The sequence below is a fragment of the Cydia pomonella genome, chromosome 12 (assembly GCF_033807575.1).
Source record: "Cydia pomonella isolate Wapato2018A chromosome 12, ilCydPomo1, whole genome shotgun sequence".
Lineage (NCBI taxonomy): Eukaryota > Metazoa > Arthropoda > Insecta > Lepidoptera > Tortricidae > Cydia > Cydia pomonella.
The window spans coordinates 10118199-10135369 of record NC_084714.1 but is presented as its reverse complement, the minus strand read 5'-3'; the positions used below and the strand labels follow the sequence as shown (position 1 = coordinate 10135369).

The 17171-nt window shown below is 39.0% G+C and overlaps 1 protein-coding gene across 1 annotated transcript; it reads left to right on the top strand.

The window, feature by feature from the left end:
- Positions 1-737: 737 nt before the first annotated feature.
- On the top strand, positions 738-17171 carry LOC133523489 (ubiquitin carboxyl-terminal hydrolase 36). Its single transcript, XM_061859118.1, has 11 exons — positions 738-1521; positions 1738-1962; positions 2195-2348; positions 3139-3313; positions 3518-3631; positions 3717-3881; positions 4241-5088; positions 11800-12067; positions 12988-13125; positions 14500-14606; positions 15443-17171. Exons 1-11 carry the CDS (start codon positions 1251-1253, stop codon positions 15474-15476), a joined length of 2499 nt encoding a protein of 832 aa, XP_061715102.1. The 5' UTR covers positions 738-1250; the 3' UTR covers positions 15477-17171.

Genomic DNA, 17171 nt, shown 5'->3' with positions numbered 1-17171 from the left:
TTCGAAACGCTTGTATTACGTTCTATATCAACTAAAAGTTGCCCTAAAATTCAACTTTTATACTGAAAACGGCTTTATATATGTTAAATTAACAAAATATATTTTGACAGATGCTTTCGCGCCCAAAACGCTCTTTGAAAATTGTGTGACGTCACAGTTTACAGTTTGACACTTACCTACATACACACGTAGAAGATACGAACTGTCAACTGACATTTGTCATTTGTTGTTTATCGCCTAACTGTCAACAGTGTCAATCCGAGAGTTGTTACGTCATCGGAATCTTCAAAGACGTTTCGAGTTTGGTCACGTGACGTGTGCCAAAAGATATTTTAAATTCAATATTTCCAAAATATGGTCATTACAGGTCCCCTAAAAGTAGTTTAACATGTTCTTATAATCCAAAAGAATTTATTGGGATACAATTCTGCCCTAAGATTTGTAGATGGAAATAACCCTATTAGAGACAGTATTTTTTACATTTCAAATACTGTTAACGATGTGCTGATATTCCGTAAAATGGAAATCGATTATCAGGGGGCCTACCGCAAAAACCGAAATTCCCAAATTGCGGGGATTTTTCTCTTTTACACTCACTAAGACGTAATTAGAGAGACAGAGAAAAATGCCCGCAATTGACGAATCTCGATTTTCCCGGTAGCCGCCCAGGCCCGAAATCGGGAAGTGTGGATGTAATTGGCGCTTTAAAGCAGCGAGGGCAAGACGCTAGAATGAGAAAATAATATAGGGCTAAAGGATCTCATCATATGTAAAGATAATTTTATTACGGTTACCATACACCGTGCGACATATTTCAGGTAAAATAAATATACGTAAAAGATATTTAGTTAACACGAACCTTTTTAAATTCCTCTTTTTATTGTTTGGTGTGCATTTTTCATATTAACTTTTACATAATTCAGTGGCAAGAGACGGCTGCATGGAAATCGAAAGTACTCACCCGGCGGGGCGAAGCGGCATGCTATTGGTTTGTTTAATCGCTCGCGGTTGCGCTCCTCTTGGCCAATCTTGGCGCTATGCTTTCTTTCGTGCGCGTGTGACAAATGACGTTGGGTTGTTCATTTGCCTTTCCGCTTTCAGTGCTACTTTTTATTTTGAAATACATATGTTTATATTAATTCTAAAAGTGTACACCATCATCCTACGTGAAGAACTGTTCGCGAACATGGTTAACATATAATGTGCAGTGTAATATTTATGTGAAGTGATAGTGCAATTTTGGAGGTAAAATGCCCGCTTCCATTTGCGACCCTGTATCAAGCGCATTGCGTTTGTCTCTCGCCGCAGATGAATCCCAAGGTTCGTCTTTGCTGGACAGTAGACTGTATTCTTCTGCAAAAAGTGTGCTCCTCTCAAAGATAGAATTCGAAGAATCAGGCGATTATCAAAGCAACGTTCTCGATGGACTGAAATCTAAATACGTGGTCATACGACCTAAAAAACCAGTGTTGGACAGTAAACTACTTAAAAAAGACGGAAATTCAGTGAACCAGGCATCAGGTAATTACTTATCAATCGATTTGTAACAGAACTTGTCAATAGGAATGTTTGTAATCTGCATGTGTGATAATGATAAGAACGACGTTGAGGTTATATTTTGTGATTGGTGTCAAACTGTGTACCATTATAACGACAGTCAACTGATTATTATTTACAGTAAAAGTTGAATTCATGTACATTTTAAAATACAATTCTGATGTGTTGATACATTTTTAGAAGGAAACAAAAGTGAAGATGGCTTACCAAAGCCAAAACGTGTATTGTTCCCTGTTGAGAAGCTCCAATTGGGGTGGCAAGGGTCCTGGTCAGCAGGTGCTGGCATGCAAAATGTTGGGAACACCTGCTACCTGAACTCAACCCTGCAAGCACTCTTTCATGTTCCAGCATTTGCCAACTGGCTTATTTCTGAAGGAGCACATGCAGAAAAATGTAATCAACAAGGTAAGACACCAATTTTACTGCATTTGTAACTATAACATTCTTCTTGTGTACTGAAAGTTTCTTAAGTATATTATATATATTATTTTAATGTGGTTTTACCAGGTGCTCTACTAAAGATGTGTTTTGTTATATTATAAAATGAAATTGACATTGACTGTATTACCATAACATGGTTGCTTATTTGTCCCCTTTATATAAGAAATCAATATTTTAAAGAAATGTTCTATTTCAGAAGCTTGTGTCATTTGTGGCATGCGCGCTACACTAATTGCCACACAGAAGAGTGGCGGAGCCCCCATCAAGCCGTGGCAGGTTTATTCCAAACTGAGAATAATTTGTCGGCACTTGACACCTGGCAGACAGGAAGATGCTCATGAGTTCCTGAGGTATGGTCTATAACTATCACTCCTTTATTTATTAGCCGGGTCCACATAGTGCGAGCATACGTGCGAGGCAATTTCCTCACGGACAATACGGCCAGTGTACTAGTGCCTTGGCTGAGGCGGTGCACGTGTTTACTCGCTCGAGCGGGCCACCTCGGCCGAGGCATGTCTTATGCGAGAGGAAATTGCCCCGCTCCTATGCTCGCTCTGTGTGGACCCAGCTATTTTATTATTAACATTTACTTTTTTAATTCTTATTGATGGCCACTTTCATTACACCACTTTATTCCACTTCCACTTTAATAGCCGGGTCCACACAGAATGAGCATACGCGCCGCGAGGCAACTTCCTCACGCACAATACGGCCAGTGTAGACGTGCCTCGTGTCGGCAAATTACAAGTTTTTTTATCATGTCTCTAGACTTGTACTGTCTAAAAGTAATGTTTCTATCACTATCATAACATGGTTTTTCTTTACTAAGCTGTGGCACCTTGTCACATTTATAAGTGCTATATGTTGAAAATAAACAACTAAATTAACTCATTACCTGCCAGAAACAAAAAACTGAACTATATTTATTTAAAGACTAACTTCTGCCCGCAACTTCATCTGTATGGAATGATGAAGATTGTTAAAAACTATCCTATCCATTCAAAATTTCAAGTAAATTGGTTCAGTGGTTTAAGCATGAAGAGGTAACACACAGACAGAAAAGAGTTAGTTTTGCATTTATAATATTAGTAACAGTAACTGCCACACTGTGAAATTGTAAATAAACCATCTTTATTCCAGGTATCTTGTGGAAGCCATGGAGAAATGTTACCTGTCAAGGTTTATCAACTCTGACAAATTTGACCAGTACAGTAAGGAGACAACTCCCTTAAATCAAATCCTTGGTGGATACCTGCGCTCCACAGTGCGGTGTCTTGCGTGCCATCACCTCTCAACAACTTATCAGCATTTTCAGGTGGGATCATCATGTAATTGTTATTTCTAGTTGATCTTAGCATATATAAATTTGTGGCTTTCCATCAAAGAAGGGCCCTTATGCTTCATGTGCATAAGAATTCTTCACAGATGGAAAGCCGCATTTTTAGTCATACTCTGTTAAGCTAAAATTTATTTTAATTTTTCAACATATACTAATCATTATTTTCTAACTTTATTTCAGGACCTGTTATTAGATATTAGGAAGCATTCTACATTAGATGAGGCATTAGATTCATTTTTCTCAAGAGAAAGACTAGAAGATTTAGGATATAAATGTGAAGCATGTAATAAAAAGGTAAACTTAAATAATCAAAACCATACTTAAAAATATATAGATAATATATAAAATTGTATAGATAAAAAAAAAAAAATTGTTTTAGGTATCTGCAACAAAACAATTTTTCGTTGAGCGCGCACCAATGGTGCTTTGCATTGCATTGAAGAGATTCTCCTTAGTAGGGGGGAAATTATCTAAACATGTGCAATTTCGTAAGAAGATATCCCTCAGCAAATACATGTTCAATAAGAATAACCATCAGCAATTGGTAAGTTAATTTTATTATTCGTGAGATCTTTATTTACATAGATTATTTCAATTTTCGAAAGTGATCTACAAAATTAATTTATTGTCACAAGTTAAAATAAACTAAGTAAAATTTTGTCATACGTGACAACATAGTTATAACTAGTGTGCGACAAACCGGATTTTATTGCCAAAACTGAAATCGTAGGTTCAGTTTTGCCCTAGTTGATTTTTATATTGAAACCTGTCGAAACCGAATACCGAAACTTCATTCGGCGCGACCGAAAGGTTCACCAGTTTTTTGACCAAAATTGAACCTTCGGCCGAAACATGATTTTTAAGCGTCATTATATAACAAAAGTTGTTACTCGTAATTTGCAGTCATACAAGCTGGTAAGCCTAGTGACGCACCTGGGCCCCGGGCAGAACTGCGGGCACTACACGGCGCTGGGGCAGGCGCCGGGCGGCCAGTACTGGCAGTTCGACGACAGCGCCGTGCGCGCGCTGCCGCTGTCCGCCGTGCTCGCCACCAACGCCTACATCATGTTCTTCGAGAAGGACGACGACGCGCCCGCCTGCGGGCCCCCGCCCTGTGCGGAGCGCCAGCGCGACAAGAGCCCCCTCAAGCTCACCTTCTACCGCGACAACAAACCCAACAGCACCTCCACCGACGCCAAGCTCGACCGACCTGTCATCCTAAACAGCACCCTGAGCAAAGCCGAAACCTCGGACTCTAATACCGAGCCTTGGGTGCTCAAGCAGAATGGGGAGGTGGAAAAAGTCGCGCAACCTCCCAAAATCACGATAGACAAGACGGGCACCAACAGAATAAACTTCGTCGTGAAGAGTCAAAACGGCGATGACGACTCGGCGACGCGGCGGCACAAACTGCCGAAGAGTGACGACCTCAGATCCGGTCCTTGTATTAGAACTACCCCCGATAAGTCCCCCGCGTCCACGAGTAAACTAGTTAGGCCGTCGAAATCGCCCCTAGAGAAACTAGAGGAGCAGATGAATAAGAACGACTTCTCCAATCAGATTCCGAGAAACGGAAACGGAAATTCGAAACTGGTTCCTTACGATTCGGAGTCGAGTGGCGACGAGCGGGGTTCGGACAAGGAGGCCCCGGGCCGGAAGGGCGTGCTGGGCACCAAGGGCGTGTGGACCGTCTCCAGCGAGGCGGGCGGCCCGCTCCTCAGTCCCAGTTTGAACGGGGACACCATTAAAAAGTAAGTAGAAGGTGACAGTTTGTCAAAAATGAAATGGTTTGTTCTACCTAGGGTAAGTGAGGGTATTTATATTTTATTTGACGTTAGTCTTCCATTTTTTTTTTCGTTTGCTGCAAAACATACCAAATTTAGTTCTTTAAAACTCGAAAACTTATTGAACAAATAATTTTGATACTTTAGATAATTATGTAATTTATAATTACAAGAATTTAAATGGTTAGGAGGGTCATATTTTTTTAACATATAGCCTTTAGTCTCATTAATATTTGTACAAAATTTGAAATTCGTCACTTTCATAGTTTAGGAAAAAACAGTTTTGGGGTTAATTCAGTGGCGTAGCGTGCCTTGGCGGGGCCCCGTATAAAAATTTGTTTGGGGGCCCTTAGGAAGGGTAAAGATTTCTCACAAAAACTCACGTTGGGGGCTCCCCATATATATATATATATATATATAATTATTTTTCTTCTTTATTCATTACATATCTTAGATTAGGTTTTTTTATAATAAAATATAAAAGTAAAATATAAACAAACACATAAAAAACCTAACCTAGGGTGCCGCAGGGCCCAAGCTACCGGTGGTTAGGGCCGCAGAGAGGACCCGACGTACTATACGCGCCGTGTCCAAAACTACTGCCTTCTGCATCTGACCCTTGATCCAGCCACCTAGCGAGAGTCTCTCTAGGTGTTGATCGAGACTCTTCGCTATGAGACCGTTCGCTGACACGACTATCGGAACAATGATCGTCGAGTCGAGCGGAGAACAACATCCCACATGGCAGTAATATCGTGAGCCAAGTCTAGGTACTATTATTATTATTCATTAAATATGTAATAATAATAAAAAAAATCGGCGGTAGCTAACCCAGGTAACCCAGGGGCGTAGCTAACGCACCTGGGTTAATCGGGTGTTTTTCACCCCCAGGGGGTAACAGGGATGAAACTTTGTGCAGGGTACCTCCTCAAAAGGCATGGCAAAACTACTGGGAATTTATTTTCCATGATGAACAATGGTGCATCAAAACTAAGACAGACTGCCAGGTAGCGAGCTATCATGACGACCAGTTTGGCCTAGTGGGTAGTGACCCTGCCTACGAAGCCGATGGTCCCAGGTTCAAATCCTGGTAAGGGCATTTATTCATGTGATGTGATGAGCATGGATATTTGTTCCTGAGTCATGGGTGTTTTCTATGTATTTAAGTATTTATAAATATTTACATATTATATATATCGTTGTCTAAGTACCCTCAACACAAGCCTTATTGAGCTTACTGTGTGACTTAGTCAATTTGTGTACTAATGTCCTATAATATTTATTGATTTATTTATTATCGTTTGATTATAGTTTCGACCCAAAAACGCTGGGGGCAATCTTTATTAGGTTATCCTGCTATACCCTTTGGACATTTATAATAGTCCAAAGTGAGATAATATTATTTTGTTGTTAAAAATGAAAGAAAAATCGAATTTTGATTATTATTTACGCTTAACTTATTGACGCAGTAATAGGTATCGATTTTTCTAGAATGTATGTATTACTGCGATTTTATCACCGAACCACAGAAATAGAAACAGGCTTTTTACATGTGTTTGTTCCTATTACTACGGTTGAAATGTATAGTACATATAACCTATAAAACGAGTATACCTAGTGTAATAGTCAATTCTATAAATTTAGAAAATAAATTACTCATTACTGATAAAAAAAACGGGCTGCACTCCGGGAGTGCCGGCAGAAGTGAAAACTTGAATATTAACGTTGTGCATTTTTGATATTTTGGAGCAATTGAGTAGTAGTTTTACAAAACGAGATAATTATCTATTAAACCTACGTAAATACATTTGAGTGTGGAAGATATTTTGAAATGCGTATTTTAGTGTTAATATATAACATATACAGAGTAATTCATGAGACGTGAGCAGGATTACAGCCTACACAATCAGTAAATGTTAATGAATCCTTCACCATCATATTAGATTAGATTTCTTTATTTCACGATGAAAATTACACTATTAAGTAAAACAATCACGCTTCTTTTCTGTTATGAAACTTTTTGGTAAGGAAAAATTTGAATCTACAATCATGGACACCCAACAACACAAAGATACAATACATGACAATTAACAAGGGGGCGTCCATAAATTACGTGAGGTGTTTTTTTCAATTTTCTGACCCTCCCTCCCCCCTTGGTGAGATGTCGTGAGATTTTATTCAACCCCCTCCCCCGTCCCCCAATCTCACGTGAGATTTTTCAGAATGTGGGTGTATTACGTAAACGCGTTGGATTGTTTATTGTAAAAAGAAAAAACAATTTGGTTCGTGCTTTTATTTACGACTAGTTTAAGCATGTACATACAATTTGGATTAAATGGACCAAAATAGTATAATTTTTTTTTTTGTTTCAATCAGAGAATAAATTGCGTGATATTTGTCGAGACCCCCCCTCTCCCCAACGTGAGATTAGATGAGATTTGACTCGACCCCCTCCCCCCTTTAATCATCTCACGTAATTTATGGACGCCCCCCAAAGAGTAAACCTCTTTAACCGTTATGACAGCACTTTGATTACGAAGAAAATAAAATGTCACACTTATGGAGTGTGGAATTAAGAGGAGTGGCATCTCTTATGGTAGAACTGTTGCAAAAGTGTCCAGCTGTCAGCTATAAATAATAGTTCCAAATCTCTCCAGAGTAGCGCTAGAGTAGCTAAGAACCTAGGCGATATTGACGGAGTGAATTGCGCTGTCTATGAATTGATTTTTGTTCAAGTAGTTATTTTTTGTTCAAGATTTTTTGTTCAACTCTAGTCTAGGTATTGTAGCGCCACCTATTTAAAGTTTTTTGATGACACTTTTTGGTACACGGAGATTTCGTTCCTTATCTCCACCTTCCGTAGTCACACTTGAATGAGAGACGATTTTTCAAAAGTAACCAGAAGGCCTACCGCGAACCACGTTCGACGTGTTGCCTCCCTGTCACACTTACGTACAAATGTACAAGTGCGACAGAGAGGCAACATGTCGAACGTGGTTCGCGGTAGGCCCTCTGGCTTCGATGACATTCAATTTGCACGTCACAATGATGTCACGTGTCCGTCTTACGAATTTTCAATCAGACGGTCACGTGACCTGACGCGAGTTTAACATTTTTTCCCCATCACAAAAAATGCACAGCGCCGCTAAAGAAGTTTTCACTTCAAAGAAGTAATAACAAAAAATACATTAAAATAACATATTGTAAATAATTGAAACGGAATATAATAAAATTATTGGTTAAACTGCAACTGAAACTTGATGATAAACAGTCAAAGAAGGAATCAACTTCAAAAAACATTGATATTTTAAATAAAATAATCCTTGATAGTGCATTACAATATAGATTATATCAACATCAACCAAATAAACAATTTATTAAAAAATATCAATAATTGTTATTTAAATGTTTGTAGTAATAATTTAATTATTTATTTATAAAATGATAAAATACGCAGTAATAGGCACGCAGTAACTGGATCATCCGCAGTAATTGTCACACCGTAATAGGACTACATTTTTACCTGCAGTAATACATGCAAGTAGACTCTTCTTTAAAATGTTTATTAATTAAAGAAAACATTAATTTGTCACGCTGTTGATTTTTTAAAGTTCAAAATAAGTGAAACTTTGATATAAAACAAAAAATATTGATATCTTGAAATAGATTTTAAAAAATACTTCCAAAGTAAGACCTTACACAAAAACCGCAGTAATACCCACACTTACCCTATCTGACACACCCTAAAGCGTTACATCGAGCGTTTGAAAAGCGATCACAAAATCATGTTTTACTTTTAAAAATTATGTACTTATGTAATACATGAATATAAAATATTTTTCCGTGAAGGACAATAACGCCAGGGTAACATTAAAAAAGTTACTTTGTATACTGTGTAGATTGTTAACCAAAGGTGGAAAGTGAACTATATCACCCGAGATATTTTTTTCACCCTACTTTTCATTTCGACTATGAGGAAAGTCAAACACAAGAAATGTAGGTTAGGTGTTATTTTTTTCCGATCAAAATGTAAATGGCGCCATTACATCAAAAAAACCTAAAACAATAGACAATCCGATCTTAAATTGGGATGGATCTTGAAACGCAGTGCCGGATTAAGATATTTTGATGCCCTAAGCATTTCTAGACCATGGTGCCCCCTCATCAAGATTACATTGAATTTTCTTAGTAAATTGAGTGACGTTTATTGCCGCATTACTGCTGAGAATAGACTTTCAATCCGTCACATCATTTTATCACGGAAATTGACAGTACTGCAGCAGTAATGTAACAGTAGGTAAGGTCAAGTGTAAGCAAATTCGAAGACCGTGTTTCGCATGAGGCCGGAAGCCAAGCCAACCAATATCGATGTGTAAGACAGGCCGTACTCCGCACAGGGTTTTGCAACCTCTAGAGCTTTCCTGCGAAGCTCATTCATGTGAGACTGGACGTACCATTGGAAAAATGACTAAAATTGATATCTGAGGATCCGAAATGTAATTTAACTATGTTCTTGCAATAAAACTTATTGATTGATTGAAGATACCTTAATATGTATTCGTAGTAAATTGTAAAAAAAAGATCGACATTTTTTACTTTTGGTAAAATCATGTAATAATCCGAATACGCCTTACCAGTGTCTGATCCACCAAGTGCTATGGTTTGGCAATCCAAAGGAAAAAAATATCTCCTAAGTATCCCAAAAGGTATGCACACCTCTTGGGATGGAGCAAACTCGGATTACACGCATTTAAGACCAAATGAAAGTATTAAAACAATTTCCAGCTTGCTGGGAATTAATTATTATTTATTATTATTTTTCGATCTAATTTGATTGGCCTGAATCATGAAACTTTAAATCAGTGTTTTTAAAAGCAAAGGCTGAGCTTTCCATAAGGCTAAACGCGCGGCGCGTTCGATCGGCGCTTACGGATAGGCCAAAGGTCGAGCTGGAAGAAAGCCAGGCTTGAATTTGACCAATGACGAGGTAAGAATGGCTGGACGTCTGGAGCGTCCGATCGCGGCGCGTTATCATACAATACAACCAACGGCGAGGTGTGAGCAAAACAGAAGGCCCAGCTGCGAGAGAGGACTTGGATTTGGATTCATAGCCAAGTGAAAGTGAGGCAGTTTGCATAAAGTACAAGGCCTAGCGTCGCATAAGACTTAACGCCGAACTGCAAAAGAGTGGCTTGAAATCTAACCTATGTAATCACGGTTCTCCTACTGCTCAGCCTTTGGCTTACCTCGAAAGCGCAACTTGATAAGATACTTTTGGTTTTCGGCCTTCGCGGGGCCCTTTATAACACTTTGACAATTAGGTCGCAGGATCGCGGCTCTGCAGAAATTCGGCCTGGCCGACACATCTGGTGTGCAAGAGAGCAAAATTCGCTACAAAATCGGTAATCAAAAAAATAATCGTCGAGAAAATCAGTTGGCCACAAGCCCGACGGTAAGATTTTTTGACCATGAGCTTTGAGGGCCTCCGCGTAAGGTTGGAGATATGCTAACGTGTCCTCACTCTCTTACGACCCTTCGTTATTAGATGGGTACACACATACCAAAAAGTTTCGTGTACATAAGTACTACACTACGACTGCGATGCTGATGCAGCCTGTGCGTTTTTTTTCCTACGATTTTGGTGCCCCCCTAGACGTGGTGCCCTAAGCAAGTGCTTATTTTGCTTAATGGTTAATCCGGCACTGTTGAAACGGCCTTAATGTATATGCGTCTTAAAAAAAGTGAAACTGAATGAATGAATGTAATGTAATGATAATATTTTAAGCATTCACTGTCATTTATATTGATTTAGTAACAAATATTTGTTGATTTCATACATTTAAATATGAAATAGAAGTAGATAGTATATATTTTTTAATAATGCAATGCAGTTGACATTTAATTTCGATAATACTTGGTCTGAAAATGCGGAAGCTAATGTGGGAGTTACTGTTAGCCGTTGCTCGAAGTACAAATAAAAAAAATTACTGTCCACCCGGTTATCAGCCTATGAAAAGTGAACTTTTTGTTGTTATATGGTTGCTTGATTCATACAAGTTCATAACACTGATTTAAACTTTCACTATTTTTACACATTATTAATTATAAAACGGGACTTAATCGCGTATAAGTAAGTTGTAAAATTTACCTTCGACGTTTCGAGGACGGCATTGTTGCCTACAATAAGTATTGTGTAACGGAAAAGTATTGAACAGTGAATACATTTTCACGTTACGCCCATGTAACTATAACGAAACGGCCAAGCCATATATTTTGACTAATGTGTAGAGTTTGTGAAGTTCAGGCTTGTAGAGTTAGAAGCTTGGCTCCACATGACCTTTGATAACTATTTGACAGTGCGTGCCTTATGGTTTTGTCTTGGCAACATTTTGCATGAAAACATTTTTGGTGGGTTGAACTTTACTGCATTTGTTAGTTACGGTATTGCACTATCCCCGACGATATGGTAAAAAAAGCCTTACATTTCATAAAGGAGATGAGGGCCATGCCCAGGTCGGACTAAATCCGGTCGGCATTTAGTTTTACACGCTAATAGAACATATTGTAGACTGCGGCGGGCCAAACATTAGATTAGCGGTCGTTTGCCGAAACGACCGTATACGCGCGTAATAATATGCTAGGATGAAACCGCTCTAATGTAATAAATTGATTGAACAGGGCAAAAGAGGCGGAGGAGAGGCGGACGGAGAACGAGCCGAGCCCTCACACCAGCGTGAGCAGCATGTCGCCGCTGTCGGACCGCAGCTCGCCCGCCGCCGCCGCCGCCCCCGCCCCCCTAGCCCCTCTAGCCCCCCAGGCCCCCCTGGCCCCCCTCGCCCCGCTCGCCGCCGCCGAGCCCGCGCGCCACCTCGGCACGCTGTCGCACCGCGGGTACGGCGCGCCCGTCAACACGTGGAGCGGGACCCACAGTGCTATGTCGCGGCAGGTACGTTCGATACGAAACTTGGGAGAGTCGAATGTACCACGTCATTCATAAAGCACCCTGAAGGTAGGATTTGCCTTGCGTTCGTTATTCAAATTATTATATAGTGTCCGTTGGTAATTTTTTTGCAACATTGTGTCTAAAAAAATTAAAATTAAACACATTATTGAAAAATCAATATAAAAATATATACCTATAGTTTTTGACATTTTAAATATAGAGTTTAGATACATAACCACCCAGAAAATCAAATTATAATTTTAGCGACTACCCTGACCAACTAACGAATTGTATTGCAAAATATTTGTTTTCTAATACTGTTATCATGCTTCACTATAATTAATTATCATCTTAAATGAAACCAATAAATAAGATAAAATAATGCTAATTTAAAACCATATATTGTACTAATAAATATTAGTAAGTTTTGATACAAGTGCGAACAATACGAAATTCGAAACGAGTGGCGATAAATTAAAACTCGACCGAAGGGAGTGTTTAAATCAACACGAGTTGCGAATTATCTATTCGCACATATGTGAAGTATATTTCCTATAGATGTGCCATTACGCGTACGTCCGTGAGGGACACAACGTATTCAATGCGACAAAAAACCTTTTAATAGTCCTGGCCCAAACCAAAAACGACCTACGTAATTTGGTCGGGTTCATTGTCACCCACCATAAAAACGGTGAGTAACAAAATACGTCTACATCACTTAGGCCTTTTTAGAAGTAGGCGGAAAGGAAAAGTGAGATCATAACAAAGATATTTTTGTTTAATAATAGCGCTTTCTCTGTTACTCCTACTGAAAATTCCATAAGTCCATCCCGTTAGAACATTTCCCCCCACCCCTCATGTCAGATCCAGAGTTATACTATATTCATGGTTGTACTATTGTCCGCATAAACACCCGGTTGCAGGTGTTCGAGGAACGGCGCGAGGAACGCAAGCGCGCGCTCGAGGGCGCGGACGACATGGACCGCGGCCGCACCAAGAAGATCAAGACCTTCCAACACTACAACCGGTTCAACAACCGCAACTCCTACAACCCCTTCCAGGTCAGTGCTGTAGCACAATCACATGGCAGCACCTTAATTTTAGTTGTATTATTTTCATCACACTTGCACGAAAAAGATCTTATTTCATGCAGGTACACTGAAGGACAATAGTATTTTATGCAATCGTGATATAATAGAGAGCTTTTCAGTCGAGTACTGAGTTGCCTAAGTGAGGTACGAGATTGAAAAACTTGATCATGTCACTATTGTATACAATACTTTTTCTACGAATCATCAAAAATAATATTTTATTCACTATAAAACCTAAATAAGTAATGAAAATTGTTAAATATCTAAGGGCCACTTGCACCGTCACACTAACCCGAGGTTAACACATTCACTGCCAGACAAAAAACGGCGAACTACCCCAGAAACCGGTGGTCTATAGCTGCGTACAAAACAACCCGCCCAGCGGGTTGTCGCATGTCGCGGCATCTGAACAAAGTTCACGAGCGCCCACCATGTGGGTTCCCGGCAGTGAATGTGTTAACCGGTTAAACCTGGAGTTACCGTGGTTACCAGTACAATTTGACACTGGGTTAACGGTTTAACCGCTTAAACCCGGGTCAGTAGGATGGTGCAAGTGGCCCTAAGTAGACAAAATGTAGTACAAACACATAAACGCGCGAGGCACCGCCGCCCGTCCCCCGTTATAGTTGACTACAGCATATCGAAAGGAATCTTATAGTTAACCTTCGAATGTTTAAGCACTGATCAGTGCGCATAAAATTAAATTCATTGCTTAATACAATATAATTTAAATTCGTTCGCACTGATCAGTGCTACACGTACGAGGGGTCAAGTGAGTCCCATACATGAAAAGTATGCAATTATAGTTTGGTATACGAAATATTCAACCATTACAGTCGACGAGTAGAAAAAGGCATGTATTGTTCCCGCAGGAGTTATGGATTGTAAATTTTGTCACTTATTCATACGAACCAAGTAGGTATAAATGAATTTTACTTTTAAAAGAATTAAAATATTGACTAATAATTAGACATTGTAAATATTTTTACGTTTTACGTGCGTGCGTGCTGGTGACTATACATAACGAACCACCTCGAGAGGTAGGTGATTGCCACGCGAAGCAGCTCGGTCTGGGAAGATGTGCCTTACCCGAGGTACCCTGGCTGGGAGCGCGTTCGCCATGTTACGCAAAAACGAATAAGACAAAGGGTACCTTTTTATCCTCAAATGGGATGCATTTCGGGATAAAAAGTTTCTAAGACGCTAACACGAGTGCTGAAATACAGCACGGGAGTACTAAGGGGGACGGTGGGGGGACACACGGTGTCTAAACATCCCACATACAAATATTTTAAGACATCTTTTTGTTGAGACCAAATTTATAACAAAATGTAACTGTTCCAGGAGAAGCAGAACAAGCCGCACTGGGGCGGCGGCTTCAAGTACCGCGCCGACCGCCGCCCGCACCACTTCAACAAGCACCACAACAACAAGTACAAGCGATTCAATAGGTAACTCACACTTGCTATCATCTCTCGTATCATACTTACCAGTATGATACGCTTGTTTCTGTTCTGAGAATGACTCTTGGTATTTTTCGTTTTTTTTTTTATGGTAAGGTTTTGTTTTGTGGAGATTTATTTCGTCTATAAAAAGCGGGTATTAGAGAGTAAAGGGTGGGGTGGAAAAGTTAACGATTTGAATTTATTTTTCGCTATCAGCATACAAACTTTAAGAAGTAAAAGGCTTTTATACGTCTATAACAAGGATTAATACGAAAATTTCACTTAACCCTTAGCCTTAAGCCGTAGGTTCGTGTTCTTCTCTCACTTGCACTGAGCGTAAGCGTATCTCGCTTGCGTGCTCGGGACCGCGGATATCACGTTTTTGAATTATAATTAGTTGTAAGTTTTAACAAAAAAAAAAAAGTAATCGATGAGTTCCCTCAGAATTTTTAGAAGCAATGTTTATAAATTTAGCTTGTGTTTCAAATTTTTAAAGTGCGTTTTAGACCTATGTTTGTGATTTTCCCTATCGAGCAAAGGCAAAAAATCAGGATTCGATTCGTTGAAGTCAATAGAAAACACACTCAAGATTGCTAATTAAATTTTTCGCAACCGTATTGTGATCTAAAAAAGCGGTACGATTTTTCAATAACGTATGGGATTTAGAAACAGTGCGCTAAGCGGGACGTTTTGGAAACTCAATATCCCATACAAAATGAGACTTAACGCAAACGCGTACGTCACGTTTCGCTATCGAATAAATTTACACTAGGGGTTCTGATGTTTCATATTGAACTCTCCTAAGGTAAGTGCAGTTATTGCAGGTGTATGGGTTGTTGCAGGTACAACGGGCACCACTACCCGCGGCACCATTGACCCCGGCCCGTCAGCTGGTGCTTCACCATGTATATATAGCGTAAATATAATTTCTAGTTTAACTTATTCTAAGTCCCCACTTTACCGTGTTTCTATAGGTGTCTCAACTAAGTGTAAACAAACCTTAGATAGATATAAAACACCTTGTTCAGTTTATTTACATTTAGTAATCTAATAACCTATATAAATACACTAGTTTATAGTGTAAAACTACACTTGAACATAAAATTGTTGCGCTGCCACTAGAGTCCAGAAACTATTGTAGAATGCAAACATTTTATCTATCGAAAGCAATTCTTAACTGCCAGAGTCGGCCTTATAAGAAAACTATCAAAAAATCTTCTGTGTATCCAATGACATACCTATTATAGTTGTAGTCTTTACATTATTTGTGATATATTCATTAAAATAATGATTTTGCTTCGTCAGCGATTACTAATCGAATAGACATACTATTTTTATCAGTATATACGATGCAATAATTAATTGTTAAATCCTTAAGCTAATTGTTACCTTTTGGAATAAATAGTGCAGTTTTTTGAGACAAAAACGTCTTGAGATTCCTTTAAACGAGACGCGTCGTCTGAAACTCAACCGAACCTAAGAGTATTTTTATTATATAAAAAACGGCCAGCGTATGGTTAAATATTAAGCATAATTATTATTTACGAGGTGTTGTCGTAATATAATTTAATAAAGAATAATTATGTAATTTACCGACTTCATTTTAATAGAAGGAGGACGTTCTGTATTCGGTTGTGGCTATTTTTTTAGCATGTGTACCAACGCCAGTAGCCACCCTGTAATTTGAACATTTTGTACTGTAGAAATGTGCGCTTGTTTTGATCGAGATTGTCGGAATTAAGTGACGTCACGATGCTTATGCGTGAGGACTCTTAATGTATCTGCTTATTCTGTACATACATTTGTTTTTCTTTCGTATATTCGAACTTGTTTATTGTATTCAGACCATATTCGAAGAAGTCTGTACGAATTGATGTTGAAGTTCTTGTGGTAAGCAAAAGCTTGTTAGACAAATTCAGAGGCAGCCTTACAAGTCGCCTTAAAGGTTGTCGATCTTTGTAAATAGTGAAGAACTGAGCTTTTTCGGAGTTAGCGTGAATGGTGATTTGATGAATGTTAATTTAAAACGTGGCAATAGTAACATTTTATATAACAGCCAAATGCGTCGTCCCTCCAGTACCTTATAAGAAAACGTAGGTTTGCATTTATATAATCAATGCATAACACACTGTAGTAACAACAACATAAAAGTAAGGACGCTAAGCACGAAGAATTTCGTACATTGACCCGCCTGTTCCTATCTCTATCGCACACGAATAATGAAATTGCTGTCCCGCTCGTAGTGTTATTGACCGCTGGCGTAATTACGTGCGTGCGAGAAATGTAAATGTAATTATTCGTGCTTACTTTATAAACCGTTGGTAGACCTCATTTCGGTGTAATTAGCCTTATTATTGTAGTACAGTGTGGTATGCTCGTTTTTATTCCCTTAAATATGTATTTATTTTCAGTCTCAAGTAGAGATGGTTCCTTTGTGCGTATTTTTATTCAGAGCTTTAGGAATGTTTTTGACATATTTGGAATATTTGACGTAGCCCTAGTGTGAAAAATAAAAGTATACACGCGGAGATTGCACGGCGTGTCAAAATAAACTAATTAAATGCAACAACA

What these genes read in the sequence shown, in the direction of transcription:
- LOC133523489 (XM_061859118.1), top strand. Translation starts at nt 1,251, where the DNA reads ATGCCCGCTTCCATTTGCGACCCTGTATCAAGCGCATTGCGTTTGTCT. An exon ending in AGAAAAATGTAATCAACAAG is followed by an intron (nt 1,963 to 2,194) that starts GTAAGACACCAA and finishes GTTCTATTTCAG; the next exon opens with AAGCTTGTGTCATTTGTGGC. An exon ending in ACTCCTACAACCCCTTCCAG is followed by an intron (nt 13,126 to 14,499) that starts GTCAGTGCTGTA and finishes TAACTGTTCCAG; the next exon opens with GAGAAGCAGAACAAGCCGCA.